Source organism: Cucurbita maxima, unplaced genomic scaffold (assembly GCF_002738345.1).
Source record: "Cucurbita maxima cultivar Rimu unplaced genomic scaffold, Cmax_1.0 Cma_Scf00043, whole genome shotgun sequence".
Taxonomy (NCBI): domain Eukaryota; kingdom Viridiplantae; phylum Streptophyta; class Magnoliopsida; order Cucurbitales; family Cucurbitaceae; genus Cucurbita; species Cucurbita maxima.
In genome coordinates, this window is record NW_019272059.1 from 656,956 (window position 1) to 681,394 (window position 24,439).

The 24,439-nt window shown below is 36.8% G+C and overlaps 5 protein-coding genes across 7 annotated transcripts in view; 3 read left to right on the forward strand and 2 right to left on the reverse strand.

The window, feature by feature from the left end:
- Positions 1 to 2,731, forward strand: part of LOC111470115 (protein PIN-LIKES 5-like) — a 3,747-nt gene extending 1,016 nt beyond the window's left edge. Inside the window, exons 2-8 of the mRNA XM_023115598.1 lie at positions 225 to 381; positions 494 to 573; positions 653 to 777; positions 871 to 992; positions 1,607 to 1,918; positions 2,022 to 2,122; positions 2,208 to 2,731. Coding sequence (XP_022971366.1) covers positions 247 to 381; positions 494 to 573; positions 653 to 777; positions 871 to 992; positions 1,607 to 1,918; positions 2,022 to 2,122; positions 2,208 to 2,571 — 1,239 coding nt within the window. The 5' untranslated portion in view covers positions 225 to 246 and the 3' untranslated portion in view covers positions 2,572 to 2,731. The remainder of the gene's footprint in view (positions 1 to 224; positions 382 to 493; positions 574 to 652; positions 778 to 870; positions 993 to 1,606; positions 1,919 to 2,021; positions 2,123 to 2,207) is intronic.
- A 507-nt stretch (positions 2,732 to 3,238) lies between these two features.
- On the reverse strand, positions 3,239 to 5,881 carry LOC111470113. 2 transcript variants are annotated; one of them, XR_002714978.1, is made up of 3 exons: positions 5,732 to 5,881; positions 3,846 to 5,120; positions 3,239 to 3,708 (listed from the first exon to the last, which is right to left on the reverse strand). XR_002714978.1 is itself a non-coding variant. In XM_023115596.1 (2 exons), exons 1-2 carry the CDS (start codon positions 5,861 to 5,863, stop codon positions 3,897 to 3,899), a joined length of 1,356 nt encoding a protein of 451 aa, XP_022971364.1. In that variant the 5' UTR covers positions 5,864 to 5,881; the 3' UTR covers positions 3,239 to 3,896. The 2 variants fall into 2 exon arrangements, 1 of the variants encoding a protein (XP_022971364.1); XM_023115596.1 differs by having other exon boundaries at positions 3,239 to 5,120.
- Positions 5,882 to 6,393: 512 nt separating this feature from the next.
- LOC111470127 (DNA mismatch repair protein MLH3) lies at positions 6,394 to 17,334 on the forward strand. 2 transcript variants are annotated; one of them, XM_023115622.1, is made up of 27 exons: positions 6,394 to 7,101; positions 7,318 to 7,454; positions 8,265 to 8,316; positions 8,407 to 8,454; positions 9,005 to 9,159; positions 9,251 to 9,308; positions 10,249 to 10,306; positions 10,511 to 10,603; positions 10,682 to 10,847; positions 10,945 to 10,960; positions 11,052 to 11,269; positions 11,436 to 11,505; positions 11,583 to 11,666; positions 11,900 to 12,648; positions 12,760 to 13,498; positions 13,575 to 13,668; positions 13,749 to 13,858; positions 14,279 to 14,346; positions 14,465 to 14,662; positions 15,438 to 15,482; positions 15,552 to 15,605; positions 15,693 to 15,799; positions 15,881 to 15,929; positions 16,132 to 16,191; positions 16,350 to 16,422; positions 16,700 to 16,785; positions 16,917 to 17,334. In XM_023115622.1, the coding sequence occupies exons 2-27, from the start codon at positions 7,329 to 7,331 to the stop codon at positions 17,085 to 17,087; spliced, it is 3,747 nt and encodes a 1,248-aa protein (XP_022971390.1). In that variant the 5' UTR covers positions 6,394 to 7,101; positions 7,318 to 7,328; the 3' UTR covers positions 17,088 to 17,334. The 2 variants fall into 2 exon arrangements, with proteins under 2 accessions (XP_022971390.1, XP_022971391.1); XM_023115623.1 differs by lacking the exons at positions 15,438 to 15,482; positions 15,552 to 15,605; positions 15,693 to 15,799; ... (3 more) ...; positions 16,700 to 16,785; positions 16,917 to 17,334 and adding an exon at positions 15,318 to 15,430.
- A 305-nt stretch (positions 17,335 to 17,639) lies between these two features.
- Positions 17,640 to 19,898, reverse strand: LOC111470129. Its single transcript, XM_023115624.1, has 6 exons — positions 19,777 to 19,898; positions 19,468 to 19,663; positions 18,720 to 18,804; positions 18,540 to 18,594; positions 18,135 to 18,273; positions 17,640 to 17,809 (listed from the first exon to the last, which is right to left on the reverse strand). Exons 2-6 carry the CDS (start codon positions 19,636 to 19,638, stop codon positions 17,729 to 17,731), a joined length of 531 nt encoding a protein of 176 aa, XP_022971392.1. The 5' UTR covers positions 19,639 to 19,663; positions 19,777 to 19,898; the 3' UTR covers positions 17,640 to 17,728.
- Positions 19,899 to 22,699: 2,801 nt separating this feature from the next.
- Positions 22,700 to 23,389, forward strand: LOC111470063. Its single transcript, XM_023115537.1, has one exon. The coding sequence runs from the start codon at positions 22,700 to 22,702 to the stop codon at positions 23,387 to 23,389; it is 690 nt and encodes a 229-aa protein (XP_022971305.1).
- The last annotated feature ends 1,050 nt before the right edge of the window (positions 23,390 to 24,439 follow it).

The following is a 24,439-nucleotide window of genomic DNA, read 5'->3' on the forward strand; positions in this document are numbered from 1 at the left end:
AAAAAAAAAAAAAAAAAAAAAAAAAAAAAAAACACAGGAGTGAGAGCGTCGGGAGTCGAAGTGGGCTACGTTGTCATGTTCGAAAATTACGAATTGCAGGGCACGCAGTACTAAAATTCCGGCAACCAAAAACTATAATTAAATAAATAAAAAAATAAAGGCAGTTAATTTCAGCTGGTTAATCAGAGGTAATTAATTATGGTTGATGGCTAAATTTGAAACAGAGGAGGATCATTAGAAGAAGAGATGGGTTTATTGTCACTGTTGGAGGTGGCTTTAATGCCCAATTTACAAGTCCTCATCATCTGCTTAGTCGGAGCCTTTCTGGCCACTGATTACTGCAACCTTCTTCCCGCTCATGCTCGAACCTCTCTCAACAAGGTTCATTTCGGAGAGATTCAAATCTCTACATTTTTTTTTTTTTTTTTTGTTATTTTAGATTCTAATATTTAACCAGTTGAGCTATGCTTTGATCGGGATTTATTTGGTGCAGATTGTGTTCACAGTGTTCACTCCTTGTCTGATGTTTGCAAATTTGGCCAAAACAGTGACGTTTGAAGACATTGTTTCATGGTAATTAATTAACACTAATCCATGATTATCATCAGCCATTAGCGTTGTTTTGAATGTTTTGTTGGGTTAAATGAATTAGGTGGTTCATGCCAGTGAATATTGGGTTTACCTTTCTATTTGGAGGAATTTTGGGATGGATAGTTGTTAAGATATTGAAGCCTAAGCCATATCTTGAAGGCCTTATCATTGCAGCCTCTTCTGCTGGTTTGTTGTTGTTGTTCTTCTTCTTCTTCTTCTCTACCTCTTTCTTTGTTTATTGGGTTTGTTTATTCATTTGTTTTGGTAATATGGGATTAGGGAACTTGGGAAACCTTCTTCTCATCATCATCCCTGCCATTTGTGATGAGGATGGCAGCCCTTTCGGTAACGGTGATACCTGTACTTCCCTCGGGCTCTCGTACGCATCCTTCTCTATGGCGGTACGTAACCTAACCTATTCATAACACAGTTTAGTATGGTATTAGAATTGGAGGTGATCATTGTAGAGGATTGTTGGGAGGGTGTGATGTCTCATATTGGTTGGGGAGGAGAACAAAGCACCTTTTATAAGGGTGTGGAAACCTTCTCCAAACGTGTTTTAAAGCCTCCAGGAAAAACTCGAAAGAGAAAACGAAAATATCTGCTAAGTGGGTCTAGGTCCTTACAAATGGTATTAGAGTCCGACATTAGACTATGTGCGAGGAGATTGTTCTCCGAAGGGGTAGACACGAGACAGTGTGCTAGTAAGGACGCTGGGCTCCAAAGAGAGTGGATTGTGATGTCCCACATTAGTTGAGGAGGAGAACAAAACACCCTGATTTTAAAGTATCAAGGGGGAAGCCCCAATCGGGCAAGTCCAAAGAGGACAATATCTGCTAGTTGTGGGCCTGAGTTTGGTACGAGGCTTTTTGGGAAGTCCAAAGCAATGCTACGAGAGCTTATGCTCAAAGTGGACAATATCATACTATATTGTGGAGAGTCGTTATTTCTAACGCTCATATGTTTCGTTTAGTGGTAGTTTAACCTAATGTGTTCGATGGGTAAAAACTTTCAGCTAGGTGGGTTTTACCTGTGGACTTACACTTTTCACCTTGTGAAAACGTCGTCTTTGCGAATGAAAGCACTTGAAGCACCGGAGGAGCACTTGAAAGCACCCAACCACACCTCCAATGGCGACTTGCAAACTCGACTTCTCCACAAACAAGGTGGAGAAGAAGAAGGCCTTCCTGTTTCAGTCTCATCAAGGGAATCCCAAGAATCTGTGGCCATCTTAGAGAAACGGGAATCATCGTCCATTTGGGCTAAAACAGTAGAATTTTTGCATAGCATTGTTGAAGAGTTAATGGCCCCTCCATCGTTAGGAGCGGTAAGTATAACTTTTGAGATAATGACTGATATTTTAGCTGTTGAGCTATGCTTGAATTGGATAGTGATCATTAATGATTAATATAATTGATATTTGTGATTAGATTGTGGGATTCATTTTTGGAGCGGTGACATGGCTTAGGAACCTCGTAATTGGAGATAATGCTCCGTTACGTGTAATACAAGATTCTGTTCAACTACTCGGGTATGTATACTTTCCAGAGATCGTTACCGTATGTATGAGAAATGAAAACATTACTAAACGAGCTGTGGTGATGTACAATGAACAGAGATGGGACAATCCCATGCACCATGCTGATACTCGGCGGCAACCTGATTCAAGGGCTAAGGTCGTCAGCGGTGAAGCCGACGACGATCATCGGAGTGATTGTGGTTCGGTACTTTGCACTGCCTGCAATAGGGATATTGGTTGTGAAAGGAGCAAACTCGTTAGGATTTCTGCCGCCGGATCCTCTTTACCACTTCTTGTTGATGGTTCAGTACACCACGCCGCCGGCCATGTCCATCGGCACAATGACTCAGTTGTTCGGCGTTGGTCAAGAGGAATGCTCTGTTATCATGCTATGGACTTATTTGGCAGCCGCTCTTGCTCTTGCTGTTTGGTCTGCAGTCTTCATGTGGATTTTGGCTTGATTTTTTGTTTTCAAATTCTTTTGTATTTTTTTTGGTTTGTTTTCTCACCAATTTTGTATTTTTTTTTTTTTTTTACAAAAAACTATATTTAAAAAAGAGATAAAACAAAATAGTGATTACATGATCCAGAGGAGGTGAAATTGAAGCATTGTTTCAGTAACCCATGTTCTTGATTCAGGGGAAATTCAATATAAAAAGGTAAATCTAATAAACTTTAGACAAATATTCGTAATTAAGATATTTACGTCGAGTTACAAACCTCAAATCTTTGTCGTTTGTTGATGCATTTGTCTCGACCCCTACGAACAAGAACATTAGTAAACAATATAGTTTTATTCGATTTCTTATGAAGAATCAAACTTTTGTTGAGAACAAAAACGAAAGAATATACTGGCATTAAAAAAACCAAACCCACAAAAGGGAATTCCGTTAAAGAAAGGGACTCGAATCGACTCTCTCCAACTGATGTCAAGACAAAACCTTAAACCTGAACCTGATTTTTACGATCCACAAGAATAGATATCGTGAGCTCGAGATAATGCAGAGAACAAGCCACAAAACCAGCTAATCCCATTACAAACAGTAACAGAGTTTTGCAGCAGCTCATCTCTGTGATAGCCAACATAAGAACAGAGAAGAGCTGCTGCAACTAAAAGAAGAACAACAATTAACGAAATGGGAAGCTTTCATTAATATATTAAGAGCAATTACAAAGCTACAAGAGGAAAGAACATCCTCTTCTTAAAGGGAAAAAAAGAACTAGAAAATACAATCTCAATCTCAGATAATCAATAATCAGACTAGATGACCAACAAAAGGCAAACGGTTTACTCTTTCCAGAAGTAGAACACAATTATTTGAAGTTTTCTTCAATTTCTTTCAATCTACAACTCCTAAAAACGAGGAGGACTTCGTTAAGTAATATATAGATACAACTGTAGCAGGACCATGAAAACAACCATCTACAGATCTTACCTACAGATACAATAGGGATTACTTTTTAGTATATTTAGCATATATAAAGAAACCAAGACAAAAATGCCTCCTGTAAAACAAGGAGTGTTCAAGTATTCAGTTTATTGTAACCCTCTTATTTGGACTTCAAGCTCTGTGTATCGTAAAGGATACCTTTGAACTCTGCAGAATAATCAAACACATAATATGAAATTTACAATTGGTCTATCCCAGTTCATTGTGAAACAAAAGATGGCAGGACCAAAAGGAAGACAGATGGACTAACGCCGTATCTATAAGAAAAGCTGCATGGATCCTACCTCGACCGCGACTTCTATTGCCAGGAACCTTTTACCATATGTCATTCCCGGTCATGACTGCATAACTTTATTCTGTTCGACAGAAAGGGGAGCTTTGAACTCCTGACATTTCCATAAAGATGTAGAATCTATTGGCAGCACGCCTTGGGTAGGGCTAGGGCTATCTACAGAATGCAAAATGACATTTTCGGGTGTGGGAGACCCCGTGTTTTGCACAGCCAATATTGGAGAACTTCCATTGTCCATGTCTTCCTTGAGAGCTTTTTGATCCCTGAAAGAACAAATACTCAACGACAATTTTTTAAGCTTCACTCTTCCCTTCTTCTTACCAGTGACACTAATATCATCGCACGTTTTTTTCTCCTTCTGACTTGTCTCAGATTCTCCAGTATCCATCTGAGACTGATTGTTCTTCTCATATTTAATAGTCTTCTCATCAGATTTGAGCTTGTATGCTTCCTGAAAGCTACATTCAGAGTCAGCCTCGTTAGTTTTAGCATGCCCGTTGCATGTAGGAGTAGGTTCCGACTCCTGTGAGATGCCACAATTGGAAACCATAATTTTCTCAGAACCAGGCGAAGTTTTCAACTTCTTATGTTTGTGGCCTCTAGCATCAGAACCAGATGAATTCTTCAAAATTCTTGGGGAGCTATTAATTGCCCGATGTAATTTGCGGGCCATCTCTTCATCTGTCCTGGTATTCTCGAGAGGTTGATATTTTGTATACAGAAACTGAACTGGGACATGTTTCTTCAGCTTGTTCTTTCTCTGTTTTATTTCTTTATAGGCTGCTTCTTCAGAAATCGAGGCAACCAAGTCCATGGCACTCTTTGCAGCTGCAACAGCCTTTGCTGCAATCGCAGCCTTCTCTTCAGCTGCTGTCCTGGCAGCCTCTGCAGCCTTCACAGCTGCAGCTGCCGCTGATCTTGAGGCCTCCACTATCTCCTCGGGCGATAGGTTAGTATTTGAATGAGCACTCAACAGATTGTTGAGCCGTATATTGAATTCAATAGATGTGAAGCCATAGGAAGGAGAGGGAGGGGGAGAACAAGAGGTGGAGGCAACTGGAGGCACATTAAAAGTACCATCACCATCGACCCCTTTCTTTCTCAATCCAGCAAGAAGACGCTTTCTTGGAGGTAAAAGGACATCGGAATCGAGGTGATTGACGTCACAGATGTTAGCCTCCATTCTTCCCCTTCCAAATTCTAGCTTTAAACATAAATCGCTAATGTTTCTCCACGAGGGCAAGAAACTGAGTTGACATTTCTTTCGCTGAAAATAATTATGAGAACAGTAAATTAGCTTCTAATTCTACCACAAATTCCACTCTGCACATTCCATCAGACTCATACATCAATTAGAAAACTCGGAAGCCATAAAATAACATCCCAATCAAACATTTCTTCAGTAATCAAGAGTACAAATTTAAATTGGAAGCTGCCAATATCTGCTAGATGAGGAAGATCTCAAATAATGGATTGCCAATCTTCCAAGGTTTTAAGGGCATAGTCAGCGCATGAATACGAACTGCATTTCATCCATGGACACAGTACACACCTTTCCGGAATCAGAAAACGATATGAACATCCAATTCCCAATCAGAATTAAGATAAAGCAATCTGAACACAACGAAAATACACAAACATGCAGAAAATAAAACAAAAATTGAAACAAGAAACGCAGCCAATACAAAAGGGGTCGAATTCCGCAAGAAACACAACGACATAGAGAGAATTCAAGAACATCAAAATGGTGTCAGCAATTGAAAGAGGTGGATTGAAGGGAAGGGAAACAAAAAATAAAAAAAGGAAGAACACAAGAGTAATTAAGATAATTGCAAAGGAAAAGCGTAGAGATAGAGATGAAAAAAGCAAAGTAAATACCTGATCTCTAGCACTGTAGAGGAGGGAATTATAGAAGGAAAAAGGTGTAATTAGGGTTTTGAGACAGAAGAAGAGGAAGAAGAAGGGAAGGGGAAGAAGAAAATTCAGGTCCAAAGAAAAACTGAAGATCATGTTTTAATATGATGCATATGCGTGTCCTAATAATTAATTAAATTTATTAAATAATAATAATATAAATATAAAAGGAAAAATTGGATTGGTTGTAAGGTGTGATTATAAAAATAGGATCCCTACCCCAGGGTCCTATCTATCTTACATATTAATATGTATTATACTCTGATGATTCATCGCTCGTTACATATAATCATTAGTCTCACATTTTTAAAATGCGTCTATTAGAGAGAGATTTTTCAAACCCTGGTAAGCTCAATCCCTCCCCTATTAGCAAATATTGTACATTTTTGCTTGTTACATATAATTGTCACCCTCACGGTTTTAAAACACGTCTTTTAGGGAGATGTTTTCACATCCTTATATCAGTCTAATCTCACCGCTAGTAGATATTGTCTATTTTGACTCGTTATATACGTCGTCAATCTCGTGATTTTAAAACGTGTCTATTAGAAATAAATTTTTTCACATTTGTATGTAAAATTTAAAAAATTTAAAAATTGATTTAGACATTTTTTATCACTCGAACCGACATGTCGTCCATGTAGCACCGTCCTTGCGCCGGGAAATTTCTTAATTACGCGGCATGCTCTGAATCCGGCCCTCGGCACTCAACGCTCGACACGGCCATTTTCTCATCCACTGCGGCGGAGTATATTCGTCTCGAAAGGAAGTTGGCTTCTATCTGACCACGTTTCAGGCGTCGGAACCGTCGTCATTTGTGCTGGCACCGCCTCATCAAAACAAGAGTTCGGCGGTGGATAACTGCACTAACTTGTGAGAATAGCTTTTGGGACTTTAACAGAAACAGAGTAAGATTGTAGACACAAAAGATTTCTATGTAGGGTTTTCTTAAGGCTAGTTTCGCCAAGAACTCATCGCTTTTTATGAATCTTCCTAAGCTCCACCCGCCGAAGAGAGCTAACCGAGTCGAATTTTCATTGGCATTTTTGTTTATTTTCAATTTTGCGGAAAATCGCAGTTCTTTGGCCATTGTCGCTTTCACGTCTGCTCTGTTTCTGAAAACCTGTTTATCACTCATGAAAAGGAGTGAATCGGTGAAGTAAATCGAATATTAGGACCTGTGAAATTGGCGAATGAATTTATGCTGAAAAAAAGCATTGAATTGGTTGTTTAGTTCGTTGTTTTCGCGCCATATTTTATCTCCGTGTGGAAGTTCAATCTCCACATGCTTCCAAGTCCATGGTTTGCCATTTTAAGGACTGAGATTGTCTCGGGTGAGTTATAACGAAGTTAGAAATTGAAACCTGTTCAGTAAAATATGCATCATTTGTGCACGTGTTCTCGCCATTAGAACCTACTTTCAGAAAAAGTAGTACGAATAATGTATTGAGTTTTGGTGAAAGTAATGAACAACTAATCATTATATTTATCTGCTAATTCTCCTCCTATTCTTCATTTTTCCCATTTGATGTTTTTCCTTGGTGATGTAGCGTAATTCTTGATGGGGATGATCAAGCCCTTGCCAAAGTCTGTTCGTAGTTCTGTGCGTGCTGGCGTTATACTCTATGATGCCACGAAGGTTGTGGAAGAGCTTGTTTATAATAGCTTGGATGCTGGTGCGTCAAAGGTAGAGAGTCTAATCGACCATCTTATTATTTTGTTTTATGCTGAGGCATGGTGTTGCCTACTCTCCTAGTTGGAAATGTAAAGTGTTTTATTTCTAATTATCAATGTAAAAGTAAGTTATTCGGGAATTACTAAATATTTTAACTGAGATATTCATCAACCTTGATCCTATAACAGTTAGAAATTGTGCACTGTGAATTAGGCCTAGCCATGAAATAACAGTTTGTCTTCGTCGCTCATCACTGAGCACGTTTCTTCTACAAGTGAAAAAATACTCCTTTTATGGTTGATTGATTCTCGATATCAAAGAGAGAAATTTAATGACTCTTCGTTCCATTTATATTCCAACATTTTTGTTTTTGGTTCTAATAAGTTCCAGCTGTTGACTTTGTTACTTGTCATGTTAGTTGAACTAAAGTGTGAGGATTTGTCAATGGGTAACACAAATCTGCGATGTGCACTCGCCCTATTGAATTTTTTAGCTTGTCTGCCTTTATTTTATCTTGCTGCTTTATTTTTTTATGTCATGTTGTATGAAATCATCACATGGTAGTCAATTAGTAGTTCAATCAATGTGCCAAACAATGTTAACGATCATAACTTACTAGAATCAAAATAAAAAGTTCAAGGATGTAATTAGAACTTTTAAAATTTAGAGACTAAGTGAAACAACCATCAGATTTTAGGGACAATATTTGCCCTTCTATCAAATAAAAATGATCTATAACTAATTTTAAAGTTCAAAATTTTCTTCTAGTTGTAATTTGTCTGGCTTAATATATGTTACTTACAGCCTATTGTATCAATTCAGATTTCAATTTTCATTGGCATTGGGACATCCTATGTCAAAGTAGTGGACAATGGTTTGTGATTTTCTCAGTATGCTACTTGTTACATTACTTTCTATATTATCAGGGTTCATACTTTACAGTGAATTTGTCATATTTTTGTAGGATCTGGTATTACTCGGGATGGGTTAGCCCTGCTAGGAGAAAGATATGGTAAGTATCTCAATTTCTTGGCTTTCTTTGTGTACTGTGTGTATTTACTTCATCATCATTTCGGTGTATTTTGGAATCAAGAATTAAATTGAGATGCTTGGGCTTGCAGGGGGATGGGGATGGTGTTGGTAAGTGTGTAATAATTTGATGGGTTAGATAATGATTACGTGCTCTGATTGAGTGGAACGAATGGAAGGGCAAGTTTTGGCCTGCAAACCTCTTTGAATATAACTCTTTAACTCCAATGATATTTCCCAAAATTGATTAGCCTTTTCAACTAATGGAATTGGTGCAAGAATGGGCTGAACCTGCTAATGGGCTTTCACAGCTATCTCTTATAAGAGGTGCAAGGATGTTTTAATGAACCATGCAATAAGTTTGGGTGGTATGGCTATGGCTTGCTTGATGTGATTATCTTATAGACAAGTTGGTCAAAAGTAGAATTCTATTGAAGGAAATAGACGTGTTAGCAAGTTGGCAAATATTTAATGTATTTGAATTTACTACCTTGGTGTGTTTATGCTGTGCTTTTCAATGACTATATATGCAGCAACTTCGAAATTCCATGATCTCATAGACATGGATACCAAAGGCAAAACATTTGGCTTTCGAGGAGAGGCATTGGCTTCCATTTCAGATGTATCGTTGGTGGAGATCATAACCAAAGCATGTGGGAGGGCAAATGGATATCGTAAAGTCATAAAGGCACAGAAGCTTACAGCTATTTAATTGTGGAGCAATATGTGCAATTTTCACATTGTGCTGTCCTTTAAAAATAATTAACTTTTTATTGCAGGGTTGCAAGTGCCTGTATCTTGGAATTGATGATGATATGGAAGATGTTGGTACTACAGGTAACAGGTCCATTATCTGCCAAGGCAGAGACAGATATTTTCATTGGGAGGGGCAATAGTTTACATTCTAACTACATATACATATCTTTCTATGAACAAGTTAGACAAAACTTTTAACATCTTAACTGTTTTATATCTTTCTTCTTCATTTTTATTTTTATTATTATTATTATTTTTTTTGTTGTTGTTGTTGTTGTCGTGGTCGTCGTCGTCTAGATGAAGTGTAAGGGTATCTTATTAGGTCCTAGTTATTTGGAGATATATTTTTTACCCTTTTCTGCTCCACCCTTTTGTATCTGGACTAAGTCGTCTACTTTGGGGTCTGCTTTTATAGTTGTACTTTTGCTTTTGTATTTATGTTCTGACCATTAGCCTCATGAAAAACACTGATGTGGTAAAACGTAATTTTATGGGATGTATATCCATTTTTTGGTTGTTTTAGAAAATTTGTAGTTACCCTTTCAGTTATCTGATCCGTAGTCATGAAGCGTATGGATCCACAAAATTAACATCATATATTTGTAAGACATAATGTTTGATTGTATGATTTGTACCTTGGTGTAGTGTATTGATTAGCCACCCATTACCCTCGTACTAAGAGGGAGCGGGGGTGGAATACAGGGGTGGGCTGATGGATATTTATGTTGAGGGGGATTCTTGTCTTTTTTCTGTTTGATATTCTCTTAGATGGTAGCAAGGCAACTATTGGTGTCGGTGAATTTTCTGATGAACTATTATTGAAAAAAGAAATGAAACTATGTGGATTTTATTATGGTGTATATCCTTACTATTATGCTCCAAATAATTTTAAACATCCATGCTATTTGCAATTACATTTGAAAACATAATTTCTTTTCTTCTCCTTTGTTATATTCTATTTTTGCACACACTTCTGAAGGCAAATACTCGATCAGAGTTCTTTTGTCTTTTTCTTTTGCAGTTATTGTTCGAGATCTATTTTACAACCAACCAGTTCGAAGGAAGCATATGCAATTCAGGTTTTATTTTCTTAGATTAGTTAGTTTGTTTGTTTATGTTTTTGTTTTTTTTTGGTATGATAAACAAAAATCTTGAGTAAATAGAAGGATTCAAGAGTTGACATATGGATAAGGCAGTCCTTATGAGGAGAAAGAAGAAAATGAAATATTATATCATTGCATTTTACTGACGTGCTAATTCATTTTGCGTAATGAAACTGGAAGCCCCAAGAAGGTCTTGCAAGCAGTCAAGAAATGTGTAGTCCGTACTTCCCTTGTGCATTCTAAAGTTTCCTTCAAAATTGTAGATAGTGAAAGGTATATCCATGTTAAATTCAGGTTGAAATATGTAAAACTTTTATGTTAGTTATCTTACAATTTTATCTCTTCCTGTAGTGAGAGCATCCTTCTTTACACGAATCCCTCTCCTTCTCCTTTATCACTTTTGAGAAGTGGCTTTGGCAGCGAGATTTCCAGGTCTCTCCGTGAATTAAAAATCGGTGATGGGGACTTAAAGCTTTCTGGTTATATATGCAGTCCGTTTGATACGTTTACTATCAAGGTATAACTATTTTCGGCTGATATAAAAGAAGGCTAATTCTGCTGTTCAACATTTCATTAATTTTTGTGTTCTTTTTAAAAAAAAAAATTTATGGCAGGCTGTTCAATATGTCTGTATCCACACCATTCTGTGAATTCTTTAAATCTGTGGTGGGTGGATAGGATCCAGTATTTTATGAAATTGTTTTGACCTCAGCAAGGACAGATATTAACAGACGATTCATTTGCAAGGGCCAAATTCATAAATTACTTAATCAACTGGCCAGTAGATTTGTAAGCCTGAGTCCGCAGACTGATCAAGTCTGTCACAGCAGGAAGAGAAGCAGGTTTCAAGCAAATCCTGCTTATATTTTAAATTTAGATTGCCCTGGATCTTTCTATGACCTAACATTTGAATCATCCAAGACCTTTGTTCAGTTTAAGGTAATTCTTTATTTGTTCTCCAAACACCAGTTCGTTTATTTATCTTCTGTTCCTTCATTTATTTGGGAATAACTTTTTTATTCACAATTAAATGGTTCTATTGAATTCTTTCCTTCGCTTTTTCTAACCAACACCTTCTCATGTCCTTCCTTTTTCATTTCCCAAGGACTGGGCTTCAATACTTACCTTCATTGAAGAGACCATTCAACAATTTTGGAAAGAAAAATATAGTAGTGGTATGGAGTTAGCCATATCTTTGAAACCATAGTGAGTGTTAATATAAACTGTTTGAAGTTGCATTTTAAATTTGTAGGAAAATCTTTGGTCCATACAACCCCCATAGTTGGAGGAGATCAGCTGTGGAAGGATGAAGATAACATAATATCAACAAATTCAGGTATTTTAAGTTGAACTTTCATCTCCAATCTCACCTTAATTTATGAAATGATTTAGTCTTATCTATGCTGCATGAGTTGCCCACTCCACCGCCTCCTAAAAAGACGGTTAAGGTGAAAATGTCTCCATTTATTATCTTCACAGGACACTTCCCCATAAAAAATATATGCATACCGAGTGAGCTTGCAAAAAATGGCCTGGTTCAATTAATTTTTGAATATCTTTCCTTTTTAGATTTTCGTGAGGATGTTATACTTTTCCCTCCAGAGAGTATTCGATCTGTGAAAAAGAGCAGAATGCGAAGCCCTCAGGCTTCCCTTATTGATTTGTTTTCTCCGTCAGCAATGCTTACAAAAGATGATGACATCTTGTCCAATAGTTTGCATGAAAAGAAGGCATGTGAGAATTCACACACAAGTTCAAGTGAATTGAATGACGTTCACCAACAAGCTAGGATGCAATTTGGTAACCAAGCCGCCGATCATTTCTCAGGATTATGGGGTACTCCCTTGGCAAAATGCTCAACTACAGCTGTCCAAAATGGTGACAGGCATCCATGGGTACCTGATAACATTTTTGTATCTGAAGACTCCTTTCTGGATAGAAGGCTGGCTTTTCCGAAGAGGTGTGATGACATTGTTGAGGACAATATCTTCAGTTCAGACTTGAAAGGTCAGTCTTCTGAAGTGTATATCGATATGATCAATGGGTCTGCTGAAAGTACACCATCTTCTTACTTTCATGAATTTAGTTATGATGACAATATCTTCACAGGTAACAAACCCTCCCTTCGGGGATGCACCTCAGGAAGCAGTTTTCAACTTGAGAGTACTTCCATTCTTGGTGACAAACTGTACATTCAAAATGATGTCATCAAAAGAATCCAAAAGCAGGGAATCCCTGATGATGAAGTTGATGTTCTAAAGCTTGACGGTTACATCCAGGGTTCTGGTTTTTATGCCGGAGACTCACTGCATGCTGAGGTATTGTTGTCTGACTTTTACTAGAGCTAACAATTTATGCATTTCTCAAGATCTAAAACTTCTGTCCTTTTTTTTTTTCCTGTTGTCGATTACTTGTTTTTTGGGCAACAGTTTGCTGAAGAAAATATATACTCATGTCATTTGGACAAGCACGTGCAGAAGTTTTTCTCAAGTTATCAGACTAGAAATTCCCCAGATGTTCACGTGACCCCAAATCCCAGATTAGCCTCAGAATGGGATGTTGATTGCTTCAGTGTTAGGGATGGGGTTGAAAGGAACTGGAGATCTAGAGATAGGACTCCCTTCAGGGATTTGGTGGATTGTGAGGATAAGGGCTGCGGATTTGATTCTGATATCATGTTGAGAAGTTCCAAAAAGAATTACATACCAAGCTGTATAGATAGTAAACTGATAATTGATGATGTTCTTGATATAAGAGAAGACCTTAGTACTTCCCTTGAAAAATCTAATAATTTTGAACATTCTTCTCCTGTGAGTCCTAATATGCACTCCTGTCAGAAGTATCTTTCCAATTGGAGATTACCTGGAAGAGATTGGGAAAAGGCTTATGGAAGCTCAGAGCTTAAGTTTGGACATAAAGCTTTTAAACAGAAGTACGTTTCTGTTGAAAGGCGTAGAAGATGCAAATCAGCTCCACCTTCTTACAAAAGAAAAACTAGTTTCTATTGCCTGTACCAAAGAAAGGAAGAAAAGCATAATGCCGCGGGTTTCTATGGCCTTGACCAAAGAAAAACTGATAAGTTTAATGCCACAAATTTCTATTGCATGGACCAAGGGAAAGATGAAAAGCTTAGGGCATCGGCCTTCCTTGACAGCCCACCTCATTTAGGTATTTTCATTTAAGAAGTCATTACTAGTAATGCATTGTCATTGATGAAATTCTAATGCTGTGCCAATACGTACAGAACTAGGTCAGCTGAGAGATTCCAAACATTTCTCTGGTACTAATAATCTTTATATTAACCCAAGTCCTCTTGATGACTTATCGATGGGAACTAGGTAGAGATCCATTCCTTTCCCTTATCAATTTAAAATTGAAGTTGTTATTAGAATACAATGCATCTTTTCATCTCTTCCAGAACAGATATGACAAAGATGCCTACTATTACGGGAAATAATAAAGAGAAACAAGAAGGAAAAGTTTCCAAGCAGTTCCAATCCGATGTTAAAGTTACTGCATCTGCTTTAGGTAACTGCACTATGTATATGAAACTGATTATTTCTTTGTTCTTAAGGATTTGGAATTCGAAATTTCAACTCTTAGGGAGGGAATTGGTATTGAAAGATTTTATGTGATCAGAAAAACATGGAAAGAAAATTGTGCTGTAATTTCTTTCCATGCAGATTTAGTAGATTTATCTTTATTATCATTGACATATTAGTGGTTAATAAGTTAATTTCTCATCAAGAATAGTCTTTACAATATATAGCATGCTGCATTAGTTCATAATTTTGTTGTTATTGAATATTGAGTTTTATATGATGGTAGCATCATCTTTACTGGCGGAAATAAAATTTCAGTTCTTTTTGCAGTTGCCATATTAGCGAAAATTTAAATATCCTCCAATTCTATTTATATGGCATAGTTTTGATCCTGTTTCGCCTTCAGAATTATGCTCAAAGGAAACTCAAGAGTCATATTTATGGATCAAATGGAAAAATTGCTGTCCGACTACAGTTAAGTTTGAAAGTTTATTTGTTTTCTATAGTTTGATATGAGGCTTCGCTTTTCTATTTTTATTTATTGATTTATTTATTTGAGTAACATTTAATACTTTTTCTTTATTGATTTCAGAGAAATGATGGGCCACGTGCTTTTGAAGATGAAGTTAGTATACTTGATATCTCTTCAGGATTCCTATCTCTTGCCAGAAATTCCTTAGTTCCCAAATCCATCGATAAGAATTTCCTTGAAGATGCCAAAGTTCTTCTACAGCTTGATAAGAAATTCATTCCAGTTGTTTCTGGTGGAATACTGGCTGTTATTGATCAGGTTAGTTCACTCCCTTCTGGTTCATTCACTTCAGGTTTTAAGTGAAATACAATATCTCCACCCCTTAAAAATCTTTCTACTCCTATTCTCTTTGAGTCTAATGTATGACAAGGTAGCGAAAAAGGCAATCATCCTTCAAACACTTTGTACCCGAAGGAGTAGGCCATTGAGGAACTAGGTTTGAAGTACGTTCTCCTAGTATGAGTGGGTTTCCTGCCAACTTCGTTTTGTTGTGTGATAATATATCCAAGTGTAAGGGTTTATGATATGCCACATAAGAAGAGGCATTAGGTAACATTTAGATAGCATCTACTTAGAGAGGTCTGAGGAAGATGGCAATCTCTTCTTTCATTAGCTTTGTCGATCCAAGGAATGCAAATGTAGAAACGGAAGTAGTTGAATTGATTCTAGATCAACAACTTTATAGCAATTGGGGAATTTTTTTTCTTCAATTTTATAGCGTGTCACCTGACTCACGTTCCAGTGTGGAAACAACAAAGGTGCTCATTGAAGATTGTTGGAACAAGGAAAATCAAGTATGAAGTGTTTATCTTAAAAAGAACTTATTTGGTCTTTCAGTCTCGTTTCCTTTTTTTTTTTTACTGAAGAAGTAGATTAGGTTGTCTGCGTACTTTGATACATTACTTGGATACAGCACACTCATGCCTTGTGATTTTTCTTGCACCCCATATACCAACATATATGTGCACACCAATTGACAAGTCTTTCTAAAGCACGGGGTGGGGTAATGATGTTTAAATGGTGCTTTCTCCAGCATGCTGCAGATGAAAGAATCCGACTTGAAGATCTTCGTCAAAAGGTAAACATTATATATTTGATGGAATAATTCTCTATGATTTCTAATAAAGCAATATATGTATATACACAGTTGTTGTCTGGTGAAGCAAAGACAATAGCCTATCTGGAGGATGAACATGAACTGGTAAGTTTATGTTTGATGTTGTCTGGTCTCAATCTGTCATGCTTTGATTGAAAGGGATAAATTAATCTTGCTGTTTGTTTACTACAGGTGCTGCCTGAAATTGGGTACCAGTTGTTGTACAACTATAGTGATCAGGTTAAAGAGTGGGGTTGGATCTGTAATATTCATGCTCAAGATTCAAAATGCTTCCAAAGGTATATTTAATTCCTTTGGGGTTTGTCTACTTTGCCAGTACTGCTCAAGTTTGCCAAAGTAATATTTGGTTCTCTGTGTAGGAATTTGAATATCCTATACAAGCAGGAAACGGTCATCACGCTAATGGCAGTTAATCACCATCTTCCTTGCTTCGATAATTATTGCATTTAAACTTTGAAACCAAACCATGCCAACTGTAATAAAACATTTATTGTGATACAATAGCAATTGTCAAATTTGTGCTTGAAATTTGTAACGAATTCATATTTTTATTTGAAAATTCATGTATTTTTATTTTATGTTTGTATAAAATTTCATGTGTATGACACAGGTACCTTGCATACTAGGTGTTAATTTATCTGATGCAGATCTACTGGAGTTTCTTGATCAGGTAACTGAGGACTTTGCGCTTTAAAACCATTTTTGCTTGGTTCATCCATTAATTTTGTTTAGCTGTTACATTGTTCCCTAAACACCTGGAATAATTTTGCTAATGTCGCTATAGCTGCATATATTAAGCTTGCTAAGACTTTTTTCTTGGATCGAAAGCTTGCTGATACAGATGGCTCATCAACAATGCCGCCATCCGTGCTTCGAGTTCTTAATTCAAAGGCCTGCAGAGGTACATGCTTAAGCTTGTTTGATGTGTGTAAATACCGTTCACCATGGGAAATTAAATGTCGTGAATAACAGGTTGACTTGCACCTTTTTCGGATGATGTCCATAGCTGTAACATGACAATTTTTTTTTTTGGGGGGGTAATAAATGCTGTTGAAGAAATGACTATCATGTAGTGTCTCACTTCTCTGGCAACGGTCTGTAGCTCAGTGCTATGTGTGTATCTGCATGTTGATCCTTTTTCACTGAAAACTTTTTCTTTGATAAAATTACTTGATTAGGTGCAATTATGTTTGGAGACTCTTTGTTACCTTCAGAGTGTTCCCTTATTGTTGAAGAACTGAAGCAGACTTCTCTGTGTTTCCAAGTGAGCGAATAAGTTTTCAAGCATGTTTTCAAAGTTCTGATATATATATTTATATATATTTCTTTTGGTGGGAGGAAGGAAGGAGGAGAAAATAACTCATAATTGATGAGTGTGAGATGTTTAATGTGCAGTGCGCCCATGGACGACCAACTACAGTACCTCTCGTGAACTTGGAGGCATTGCACAAGCAGATAAGGGAGATGGAAATATTAGATAAAAATGGTTTGAATGGAACGTGGCATGGGCTGCGACGACATGAGCTGAGCATTGAACGGATGTTGCAGCACGTAGGTTCAGCCTAAGGTTCATAGTGCTGATGGTAAATGCTGCCTTTCCATCAAGGAGAATAATTGAGAATAATGTATACAACTAGTCTGATGATTTGTGAAAAAGAGCAATGTTTCTGTAGTTTAGTTTTCCTTGGAATTTTGGTTGCAACTCTTCTTACAAACAGTTGTCTGCCCTCTAGCTGCATAAATCCTTAAATGACTTCTTTTTTTCTCTTGTAAATTGGTCATTGGAATAATGAAACCCCTCCCTATTGTTACAGGCAGCTAAGTTGAGAAAAATGGCCATTTAATTAGCCCAAATATATGCTCCTTTGATATTAGTCCATTTTACAGGAGATTCCATATTGAAATAGTTGTCTTAGTGTTATTTTTAGTGCAAGAAAGGTAGGTATCAAAAGATTTGAAGATCATAACTTACAGAAAGACCATATACATCCAACTAAAATATCAAAGAATTAAAGCTTATAGGCCTGTTCCAACTCCCACATTCTCTTTTCTACTCATAATTTCAACAAAAAAATGAAAAAAAATAATAATAATAATAAAAAGCAATGAGACCATAATGATATCATGTACCTGCGATTAACAAAAATTAATGGAAGAGAAGAATGATTAAGGCTATGGCTGGGAGCTATGGCTAATGGGTGATCGCTTTATGAACAGGCATCTTTGTTTTTACCAGCACATAAAGCCTTCCAGATAGGCACCAACATTTTCACCGGTGGACGTAATTCCTAGAGGGGAAAGAATAATTTTCAGCTGGTATAACACAACAGTATATAATGCTCATCATCACTCACCGTTTTGACAAGTGCGGTTTTGTAAAAATGTAACATTTTGAAATCTAGATGTCAATAGAAACTAAACTCAAAATTATTTAGTAAAAAGGTAAGCGTTCTTAAACTTAAATATCCTCTTTATTACTGTCAAACAAGAACAAGAACAAGAGGGATCCACCGAATAAGATACGAGCGATAAGAAAACTTCCCGCTGCTACCATCATTTTCATATATAGCTCATGGGACAGACTAGGAAATCTTAAATAAACAATTAAGTTACCTTGAAAACCAGCAATAGTTTGTCTTCCCCTTGTATAATCAAAGACAGGCTCCAGTAACAAGTAACCGGAGTCACGCATTCATGGAGAACTGGTTTTAAAATTTTATCAACTGGCACGAATCGACAGATGACTTTTCCACTACAATAAGAGACAAAGAACAGATAAGAACCTAGGAGAATCTGCAAAATTAATACAGAAGGCACGACTATGTGTGCGTAATGAACCGATACGTTGATTAGATTCAGGAACATGAAGCGCAAAGGTTTGAGGTAGTCCCAATAATTGAAGAATTAAGGATATCAAATCCCAGAGGATTACCAAACTTCACTAGCCAATGCTATATATGATGCCTTGAACAAGAAAGTTCAAGACAATGAAACTGAATTACAGAAGGAAAAAGTTACCTAGTATAGTGAGTTTCGAGTTGGACTCCAAAATTTGGCATAACCATAACAGATTCTGCACATTTAGACGTCCCCATCCATCAAGAGGATAGTGATGAGAGCAAGAACTTAAATTTCAACAAATGATCACAATATTGCATTAATTATAACGTATGAGACAGAACTTCCCCAATTCCTCACCTTTCTCAACCGTTCCCTTGAACAGCTTCTTGGCAAACAATACATTCAAGACCCAGCACCATAAGACAACAAAGATCGATTGGCCCTGTTAAACCCAGAGTCAATTGATCATGCACTGAAAAAAAAACTTCAACAGATTTCAAAGTGTGCTGTTAGAATATCAAAAGTAATCCTATCCTATAACGGCCTAAGCCCACCGCTAGCAAATATTGTCCTCTTTGGGCTCCAGGTTTTCCCTCGAGACTTTTAAAACGCGTCTACTAGGGAGAGGTTTCCACACATTTATAAAGAATGTTTCGTTCTCCTCCCAACCAACATGGGATCTCACATATCCATTGATACCATTACTTCTGCTTATGCAAATATTTTGGCAGTTCGGTTCAATCAATATCATCTTTTGGTGCAAGTTTTCTTAACAATATCCGAAGAAAGGACACAGGCATTAATAACAATAGTTTAAAAGAAGAGACCTGCAATAAAATTGGCATATTTAGAACTCAAGAACACATACGTACAAAATCAGATCCTATTCAAGTAAGTACGTGGAAGAGAACTGATATTCAAAAGCCATAAAATTGAACAGTAAACAATCACAAACATATTTAGAATACAGGAAGCAAATAAGCAGGGATACAAAAGAAACAGACATGAACATCCATAAATCAGAGCCAAATTAGCAAGAACGAGGAACTTTGTACTGTTGAATTTCAAACTACACATCAAAAATTAAATGAGAATGACAAATTACCTTGAGTATGAAAAAACAGAAAGCAAGGGCAGCAAGAATGTAGAACAGGAAACCCTTTCCATTACTCCTATTCCTAAGAACAACAACGTGATGGATATCAACTGCTTCAGATTGCCATTTACTATCGGAAAAGTACCCGTATCTCCAATCCGTAATCGAAAACTTGGCCATTTTGCAGTCAGTCTCCAACCCTTCCCTTTAAGGACGAAGATATGATGATGAATAATCCATATTATGGTGGCATTTCAGAATTCCTTATACAAATTTAAAACTGATCGTTGTTTGAACTTAAAGATACGATGATCTTACCTCAAGAAGATTGATATGGATCAATAAAGACTACAGAGATGGCTGTGACTCGGCCTACGCCGCCGGTCTTAAGAGAAATCCCTATTCAACCGCCGTCTGTATCCGATTCGCCACCGGCAGAATCGAATCGAATAACCCCAGACACACCATCATTGGGCCGAGCCTGCAGGCCGAGGTTCAAGCCCACTGAACCTCAAAATATTGTCGGGCTTTAGAATAGACCAGGATTAGTCCAACCCAATAGAGCAGGATATAGTCCAGCCCAGACCTTTGAGCCTGCAGGCCCATATGCAAGCCCACTGGACCTCAAGATATTGTTGGGCTTTAGAATAAACCAGGATAGTCCAGGCCTAGATCTTTGAGCATACAGGCCCAGGTTCAAGCCCATTGTTGGGCTTTAGAATAGACCTGGATAGAGCCCAACCCAAACTTTTGAGCCTGTAGGCCCAGGTTCAAGCCTACTGAACCTCAATATATTATTGGGCTTTATAATAGACCAGAATAGTCCAGCCCTCACCTTTGAGCTTGCAGGCCCAGGTTCAACCTCAAGGTATTTTCTTAATTTATTTAAATATAAATATTTAGGTGATTTTTTTTTTTTTTTTAATGGTAGGTTTTCTTTTCTTTTTATTATTATTGTTCTTTATGCATAAATATTTAGGTGATTTTAGAACACGTAACTCGAGCATGGTACTTGTCATTACACATAAAGTTTAGGTTTCGAAGGTGAAGATGAAGTTTTAGAAACTTTATACGTCCTATGGTGGCGGATAACTTTGACCTCGTCATTGAACTCAACCAATGTTTGTTAATTCCGTTCACTTTTTATTTACTGTTTGAGAGACAACGTACACTTGTGTTCAAGTGTCACGGTTTAGTGATCCGATCAAAACATACACTCTAATGCTTAAGTGAGGTAAAAGTGTAACCAATGAATATAAAATTTGAGTTACCTTCAACGAACATCTCTTGGGTTTCATTGAGCCATGGGGTGTAAGGTGCATATCTATATGTACTTCGGCTCGGCCCATGGTTTAGGTCATTTACCACAATAACGTTGTATTTGGGTTATTTTGGTCATTTAAATTTTTAGAAAAGAACTAAAAAGTTTTTTTTTTTTTTTTTTTTTTTTAACATTTTATTAACGTACTAATTTAAAAAATGTATATTGACAAAATTTTACAAACTCACATAGCTGCTTTTTACAGTAAGGTAATAAATATCGACCAGTAAAAGGGAAAATATATATAATCATTTTATTGCCATTTAAAACAAATTCCTAATACCAACAAAAAAAAATAAAATAATAAATAATAATAATAATAATAAATATTCAAAACCAAAACAACCCAAGGTTAACTCACCCCTACCAAAAAAATTTGAATTTTGAATTTTCACTCTTTATCTGATTCAATCGAGAAAACAAATGAATACGTTACATTTTTTTAATTAATGAAAATTAAATTCAGTTTTGGCTAATTTATTTAATTTAAAAGAAATAAAATATCAATTTGTCATCTAATAAAAATTTTCAAATATTAAAATATTTGTTCTAAATATTTATTAATCTCTTCATTACAAAATTAGAAGCCTACAAAAATAATAACTAAATGAATTATTTGTTTTTTTTTTCTAAAAAATTAGCTAAAATTAATTTATAAATTAAATGTTACAAAATATAAATCAACGAATTAAAAAGTAGTATTTTGTTATTTATTCAAGTTTAGATTTAGGTGGACGAAATTTAATTTTGAGGTTAAAGTGACAAAAATAAAATAAATTAATACTGAAAATGGAGTATATAGCTAATATTTGACAAATTATGCTTATGCACGTAGCCTTTTATAGTAACCTAATTAACTCCGAAATTCAATTTACTTTATTACCATTTAAAACAAAATTTGAATTAAAAAACGACAACGTTTTGGTAAATTAAAAATAAAAATAAAAATAAATGAAAAATACCTCAATTTAGAAACACTTTAGAGTTCATTATTTTATGTAGGCGGTGGAAATTATTGTGAATTTAATTTCAATTTTATTAGGTTATATAACTTAAATTAACCTATTATTTAACGTTCTCCGTCTCACGATTTTTAAAATGTGTGTACTATAGAGAGAGTCTAGCTCTATTCCGACCAATGTCACACACCGTCCAATAATTAGCTCTGATACCATTTGTAACAGTTCAAGCCCATTACTAACAGATATTGTCCACTTTAATTCGATACATAACGAGTCAAAGCAGATAAGATCAGTTTACAGTGAACTTTGCTGTTACATTAATAATCAATTATTGAAATTAGTCGTACAATAATAAAGTAAACTAATGAGAGGTTAGAAACGTCTTATATAACGTAATAATCAAACAAAAATGATTAGAAGTTGTCACTGCATCTCGAGCCAATGTGATTTGTGATCAAGCCTACAAACGAGACTATCAATTTCACTGAAAGAGAGCGTTCACTGCAATCAAAACTATGCACCAGTCTTACTCTCGCTGTAATTCAGTTTGACAAGATCGATTAGTTTAGTTCAGTTTGTTTCATATTGACCGGTTACGTTCATTCTTTGATTTTGAGTGAACTAAAGAGGAAAGAAATATGTTCTTTGCTGGAATAAGACGTTTTTCCGTTGGTTTAAGAACTTGTCACTATTAATACAACATTGATTATTCACGGTATTAGTTCGATTTTACTTCAAATGAACTCGAACATCGTTAATTTGATCATAACTCAACTGGTTAAAACATTAATACCGAAAATCGAAACATATGGCATTTTTTTCAAGCAAATGTTGTAAAATTTCACTATAAATACATGCATAGCCCTAAGAAGAAAGTCACCACAAAGCAATAGTTCTCTCTCGCATATTGCTTCTCTTTTGCTATTCTCAATCCTTTCATTTCCTTCATCTTCTTGACATGGAGAAGAATGCCAATACCAATGTCCCACCGGAGACCTCTTCCGACCAATGCCACGGCGGAGAAAGGTCTCCGACGGGGCCGACTTCTCCTCCACCAACTCACAACCGCGATAATAACCCTAACCCCACCACCGGACACTCATCCTACTCCGACACGCTACTGGTACCTCCCGCCGCCGACACTAGCCGGCGGGATGCCCTTCTCGACATCGGAACGTCGTACGAGAACGTCGTAGGAAGTTCCGATGGCGAGCCAGGGAAAAAGAGAGGACGAGGTGACGGAGAAGAGGAGGAGGAGGAGCAGCAGCCGCAGCAGCAGGTGAAAGCTGCAAAGAAGAAAGGGGAGCTGACGGAGGTTCCAAAAGGGGAGCCTAGATGTGCGACTTGCAACAAAGTGTTCAAATCGTGGAAAGCACTTTTTGGGCACTTGAGGTCTCACCCGGAACGGACCTACCGTGGGGCTCTTCCGCCACCAACCGCCGCAGAGCTCGACATTCGCCGCTGTCAGCAACAGCTCGCTTCCACTTTGCTGACTGTGGCTCAGGAAGTGGCGGCGTCGCGAAGAGGGCTGGATATTGATCTCAACCAGCCCTCCACTGCTGACGACGGTGACTGGCCGGAGAAGACCGGCGGCGTGGGGTTCGATCTGAACGCCGATCCGCCGCCGGGAAGTGATGACGAGGACTGAGGAGCCTGGCGGCGGGTGTATAATAATAATAACCAAAACTAACATCAACAAATTTTTGTGTAATTATACGAATAAATCCATCAAATTTTTTGTGCCAACGTTTCAAAGCTTCTTCATTTCCGTGCCCATTGTATTTTTCTTTACAAACAACGCCAAACAGCCATATCATCCATGCACGCCGTCCACACCTCACCGCCACCGCCGCCTGCATTTCGAAATAAAATTACGGATCTATGAATCAAACTATAAATATTAATTTTTACTTTCAACTTAAATTAATTTTATTTTACACTTCAATTGATTGAACACCCTCCTACCTCATGGAATAGGAAACAACAAATAGTCAATCTTCCAGGGAGGAAAAATAATATTCCTATTAAGATCCGAACTATTCGAATGAATAAAGAGTTACTAACTTTATTCAACACAGAAATTAATGATTACAGGAGAGTCTTATTAGACCATCCAAGAGTTTCTGGTCGTGGCCGACTTTTTACTTCAACAACCAAGTTGAGAAGGACCCTGGAGTCCTGGTATAACCGATAATAAACTACAAACTCTCGAATAAGGTTTTGAAATGGATTTCGATCCTTTATACCGGCAAAATTTGAAAATGGGAGCAAGATAAAATTGCTTGCATTTCATTTGTGTTTTTGTTGAAAAAGAAAGGAAAATCTTTTGAAAATAGGAGAGGGAAGAAGGAAACTCACAAGAAGTTTTGGGCTCGAGTAATCGATAATAGGTTTCTTCGTCTTCTAAACCAAATGCTTCGTTAAAATGAAGACGAGGGTCACTCTCGACTTGTAATTCTTCACAAATATGTTTTGCGAGTGACGAGTATTAACACGGGCAGTTCTCGTCTTATATAATGACGATTCTGGTCTTTTATATGGCAATCTAATTAATATTAGTCGATGTTTGGAAGGTTCGTTTTTTCATCAAATCTACGGGCGTAGATTTGACATTTCTATATATTAAAAATCACGTCTATATTTGTTGAATTCTTCGACATTATTGGTTGGAATTTTAATTTAATAATAATTAAAAAAT